At 34.9% G+C, this 6000-nt stretch overlaps 1 protein-coding gene across 1 annotated transcript; it reads left to right on the top strand.

Moving 5' to 3' along the window:
• Positions 1-3442: 3442 nt before the first annotated feature.
• Positions 3443-4982, top strand: avnA-1 (Averantin hydroxylase; the record flags this gene model as incomplete). Its single annotated transcript, XM_036644724.1, has 5 exons — positions 3443-3530; positions 3596-3602; positions 3672-3886; positions 3943-4192; positions 4244-4982. The coding sequence occupies 5 exons, from the start codon at positions 3443-3445 to the stop codon at positions 4980-4982; spliced, it is 1299 nt and encodes a 432-aa protein (XP_036490065.1).
• Between the last annotated feature and the right edge of the window lie 1018 nt (positions 4983-6000).

Below are 6000 nucleotides of genomic sequence, written 5' to 3'. Positions count from 1 at the left end.
TAGCTAGTAATTTTATTATTAATTAAATACTAAAGTAGCTTAATATATATCTCTATATTAGCTAAAGCTAGTTATTTAAAAAAGCTTTATTATAGAACTTAAATATAGCGCTTTTTTATTATAATATATTAGGTCTTTCTATTAGCTATCTTTATAATTCCTCTACTATCCCTCACTCTACTTATAAAATATTTCTATAAATTTTTTATAATTAATAAATAATATTAGCTACTTTATATTAATTATAAATAGTAATACTAGCTTATTATATATTATAATTATATATTTAAATTATAGTTTTTTTTAGCTATTTTAATTAAGTATATAACTTATATTATAAAAATATATATATTATACTTATTTAAGATATCTTTTAAAATATATTATTCCCTTTTAAAATAAATCTCTACTTCTTTATAAAATAGTTAAAATCTTTTTTTAAAAAGGTATTTTTAGTAGTTAATAGCTATATTTTTATAGTATAATTAAAAGTATATAAAGTTATTTAGATCTCTATTATATTATTTTATAATTAATCTTAGAAGATATTAATAGAGGTTTAATACTAAAATATTATAATAATTTAATTTATACTCTATATAGTAACTAATAAAATTTAAAAATATAAATACTTCTTATTAAACTATTTTTATACCCTCTATATATTAATAAGTTTTATTTTTAAAATACTTTAATAAGTTAAACTATTTTATATTTTCTAAATAAAACTTTACTTATTTAGTTTAACTTATAAGTAGTAAAATAAAAGTTACTTAATAACTATATATTTTTTAGTTAAGAAGTTAATTTAAGTTTTTAAAAATAATAATATAAAAGTTTAATATATTTCCTATATTACTTTAGTTATTTCTATATTATAAAACTTCTTTAGTTAAATAGTACTTTTTATTTTATTATAAAGGTTTTATTACTTAGTTACTCTTATTAGTTTCCTCTTACTATTTATACTAATTAAGCTTTTCTTATTAAGTATCTATAATTTCTATAATAAGTTATTATAATATCTAATTATATCTAAAAGAGAGAAAGTTAAGTAAAATTAAAATTATAAATAGTTAAAGTATTATAAACTTAGCTAACTATTAAAATTTATATAGGAGATATAAAAACTAATAAACTTATTAGTATTAAGAATAAAGAACTAAATTTATAAATAAAGAAACTTCTACTAAGTATAATAAGAGGATTCTTATTAAAAACAAAGTTTTTATATTAATAATACTAATAATTTTAGATCTAATAATATTAGATTATATTAGTTTACTTAGTATCTCTTTATCTTTAGTTATTAACTTAAATATATTAAAACTTAAGTATATAATATATATTAAATTAAACTATATCTAATAATTATAACTTATATATAATTTAAATAAGATATCTATTTATTTTTTAAAGGTTTTAAGCTTTCCCTTAGCTTTTAACTAAACTATATAGTTAATATAGTTTATTAACTATTATAAGTATAAAGCTTAAAATTCTATTTTAATCCTTAAGTATACCTCTTAATATATATAGTAGTATACTACCTCTAATAAGGTCTTTTTATTTAATAATAATTAGTTAATAAATAAGCTTAAGTCCTTCTATAAAGCTATATAAAACTTTATTATTTAATTTAAATCTTTAAGTTCTAATAGCTAATAAGCTAAATATCTAACTATATAAGAGATATTACTAAAGCTTATAATTTTACTAACTAGTTAGTAAAGAGTTTAGTATTTAATATAACTTAGTTAGGGTTATATTCCTTAAGTTAGGAGGGATATATAAATAGGGGTTAGCTATATATATATAAAGGCTTCTAGTTAAGAGAATTAATATAGCTATAGTTTTTAGGTTATACTACTATTTAATAAATCCTATATTATAAATTAGATTAATAAGTATATATAAAGATACCTTCTTAATAGCTATACCTATAGCTATAGAGAAGGTTATATTTATAGCTATACCTATAGCTATACTTATAGCTATACCTATAGGTATACTTATAGCTATACCTATAGCTTTATTTATAGCTTTATCTATAGCTTTATCTATAGCTTTATCTATAGCTAATATAATAGCTATATTAATACCTATAAGTAAGGCTATTAATTAGGCGTATTATTTATATTCCTATTATTATTACTTACTTTTTTTATATATAGTTTTAGCTACTACTATTATAATCTTTAATTAGTAGAAAGACTATAATAATTTTAAAGAAGTAAGTAATTTAATAGTTATATTTAATTAATTACTACTACTTATTATTATTACTTATTATTATTATTATTATTAGTAGTATTATTTCTTTTATATTAATAATAACTACTTATATTAGTAATAAGTAGTTATTATTAAATATAAGGAATTTTACTATAATAACTATTAAAATAAAAAAGTCTCCCTCTTTTATTATATTAAATACTACCTTTATTCTTAATAATACTACCTCTATTATATATACTTTTATAAGCTATAAGTTTAAAAGTATACTGTTTTTAATAGAATACTACTAAATAGTTTAAAATCAGCTAGTATTTATTTAAAACTAAAATATTTTTTTATAAAATAGACCTAACTATTATAAAATACTATAATTCTATAATATTTTACTTTTATTAGGTTTTTATTAGCTATTTTAAGAAAAGAGACTTGTTTCTAGTTACTACTTAGCTACTAAAAAGTAAGCTAAAATTCCATCTTTATTCAATATAGACCCTAACTGCGTTATTCTCTTAATCCTAGATGCTATCCTATGACATAATCTAGGTTCTACGCCGGATAAGTATTTCCCTTCACATCTACACCCAGGTCTAGTTTTCATTAGTCGGCTCTGATTGCACACTGCCTGATGATATCCGTTGAGCATATATTAGTTTGAGACGCTGCAATGTCAAAATTGTCTATAGATTTGAAATGACGTTTCTTAGTTGGCTCTTATCAGCACCACCTCCGTTTTCGCACGATCCCGGTTGAATTGAGATAACCCCCCCTCGCAGCATAAATCAGCGATCGAATTGTGCTTGAACCCGTTAATCTGCAATCCACATCATGGACATCCTTCTAGGACTGACTTGGGCCTCCTGTAGTGCCATCTCCATCGTAAGCAGTCAGCTATCTCACGTTGACGCCGACCCCTGATGTTGGCAGGTCATTTTGTATACTGCTTGGGCATGCATATACAATGTCTTTATCCACCCTCTTGCTAGATATCCCGGGCCCTTGTTGGCGAGAATCTCACCAGTAGGTAGTCTCAAACACAGTCTTGACACTTCAGATTGATCCGGGTATAGGTATATAGCATCTGGGGGCTTTTCCGCGGACGGTGGCCATTCGATGTCCACCAGCTGCATCTGAAATATGGTCAGTTACGTACCTGCATGATCATGGGAATCAGTCTTGACAATTGATAGGCCCAATCGTCCGAATCATGCCAAATGAGCTTTCCTTCACGGAGCCACAAGCATGGAAGGACATATATGGCCACCGCCAGGGGCACCCCCAATTCCATAAAGACCGTACGTCAAGTTGAGGCACCACATTCGTCCAGAACCTAGGAAACTGGAGAACTAACATTCGGTAGCTATCCAGTGAGATACCTGACGTTGACCTATGCGGGAAAGGCTGACACGGGACGCGTGCGCTAATCAGTTCCACAGCGTCGGATCTGTGCAGGACATACCGGGATCTACAACATTGACCATGGCTGATGATACAAACCATACCCGCCAAAGGCGAGCGCTCTCGCACGCCTTTAGCCAGAAGGCATTACTGGAGCAAGAGAGCATCATCCGCGGCTATGTAAATCTCTTCGTTGATAAGCTGAGACCGTTCTCTGCCAGCCACACGGCGATCAATATTTGCGACTGGTTCAGTGGGTTTTCATCGATTGATTCCATGGAAAAATCCGTCTAATCGCCTGCGTTCAAGACTTCACAACGTTCGATATCATAGGTGACATGGCTTTCGGCGAACCATTCGGGTGTCTCAAAGACGGTGTCTTCCATTCATGGGTATCCCTCATCACACAGACCATCAAGGCTGGGGCGTACGAGCAGGCTACGAGGCGGATGTTCAAGACCGGAAGTCTTCTGCAGAAGGTACTTGTTAATCTCATTCCAAGTGACCTCAGGGAGAAAAGGTTCCGCCACTTGGAGCTGAGCAGAGAAAAGTGCCTCAAGTAAGGAACTTCCCAGACACCTGCCACTATAATTGCTGACAATAATGGTAGGCGAATCGACGAGGGCCTCCGGAGAGAGCACCGAGATTTTCTATATTATATTCTCCGCCAGAACGAAAGGGGCGGAGTCAGCCAGAACGAGATCATCCTCAACAGCGCCCTGTTCATAGTTGCTGGTTCCGAGACCACAGCTTCTCTTCTCTCGGGCCTGACGATGTGGCTTATGCGCACCCCACACGCGTATAAGAGACTCACGGAAGAGATACGATCCAGTTTTGCATCTGCCGAAGACATGAAGTTCCTGGATCTTCAGGAACTTCCTTACATGAATGCGTGTATTGACGAGGCGTTGCGCATCTTTCCACCTGTGCCGACGGGTCTCACGCGTACTGTGCCGGAGCATGGCGACACCGTTGCCAACCAGTTCCTTCCTGGCGGAACTACGGTATCTGTATACAGCTGGGCAGCGACTCACTCGCCCTACAACTTCTCCCGCCCCAATGACTTCGTTCCGGAGAGATGGATGGAGTCTGCTTTTGCTAGCGAGAACAAGGAATCCAGTCAGCCATTTTCTCTCGGCCCACGAGGATGCATCGGCAGACATCTGAGCTACCTGGAGCTCAGGCTGATACTCGCGAATTTGCTGTGGCACTACGATATCCAGCGCGCGCCTGTTCCCTTGGGAGAAGAAGACATGTGGGATGCAGATGGGGATTTGAAACATGTGAAGGCTTTCAACACATGGAATAAGCCCCCTCTTATGTGCACACTGACCCTTGCACAGAGGTAGTATAGCGTAATATCTTCAATTGAAAGCCCACCCGTACCTTTCGCGCAAACTCATAGTCTCCAAGCGCGCCCTCCCCATTTCTGGTTTGACGCAGCACTGCACTCATAGAGCAGTGGGGAGTATTCTAATGGATCACTACGAGTGTCTCTGATAGACTGCCATGTCATCCATGGTCAAACGCGTTGGAGTGATGGAACACCGCCGTTAGATGTGTGCTGCCGGAACCTGGATATCTTCGCACGGATTATCTCCCCGGAATAGGTGGCCTTTGCCTCCCTTGCAAGCATAACTTCGACGCCAAGGTTCCCGGACTACTCTCACCGGAAGATTCGTAGAAACGCATGTGATAGCGATGGGCCCGAATACATGCAATGCTACAGTTCCGAGAGTCAAACTCAACGCACGATCCGGTGTGTTTGGGTGATCATCCCGCTTCAAACCACAGTGATCTCACTGGATCATGAGATACCTGCAATGACGAAGCTCGCTTTCTGGCAGGGAATATGGAGATGGAAACGAGCGAAATGCTAGAAGTTCATCGAAATGGACCCAAGCCTGCTGGAGGGCAGGTCCGAGGCATTACCATCACTAGACAATTGTGTCAGCCCACGTTCTTCACGATACGCATGTTCTTTTGTGGAAGGGCCATGATTCGGAGCAGCGATCTGGAAGGGCCTCTAAGCCACGCTGTGAACGCATGAGTGCAGATAGCCAGATTGATGCCACCCTCGATAGTGGCACGACATAGATGGAGTTACGTCGTTAAACTCTCTGTGCCGCTTGTATGTGACCAATGCCTTGACCGCGATGCGCCTCATTTATGCCTAACCCTTCCTATGCAAATGTACGTAATGTCCAGTGTCTGTTAAACTCCTCGTCAAAGAAAAAGGAAGACGACTACATGGTAAGCCGTACCCAGAAACACGCACAGAATGTGCTGGCTGAGGGATCGAATATGAATGAAAGAAGTCGAAGCAAGTGCCATGTAATAGTGCTGTACCAACACTTTTGGGTATAT

The sequence above is a fragment of the Colletotrichum siamense genome, assembly GCF_013390195.1.
Source record: "Colletotrichum siamense strain Cg363 chromosome Unknown KSG_Cg363_contig09, whole genome shotgun sequence".
Classification (NCBI taxonomy): domain Eukaryota; kingdom Fungi; phylum Ascomycota; class Sordariomycetes; order Glomerellales; family Glomerellaceae; genus Colletotrichum; species Colletotrichum siamense.
Note: the sequence above shows the minus strand (reverse complement) of the source record. Positions and strands in the feature narration are given on the sequence as shown.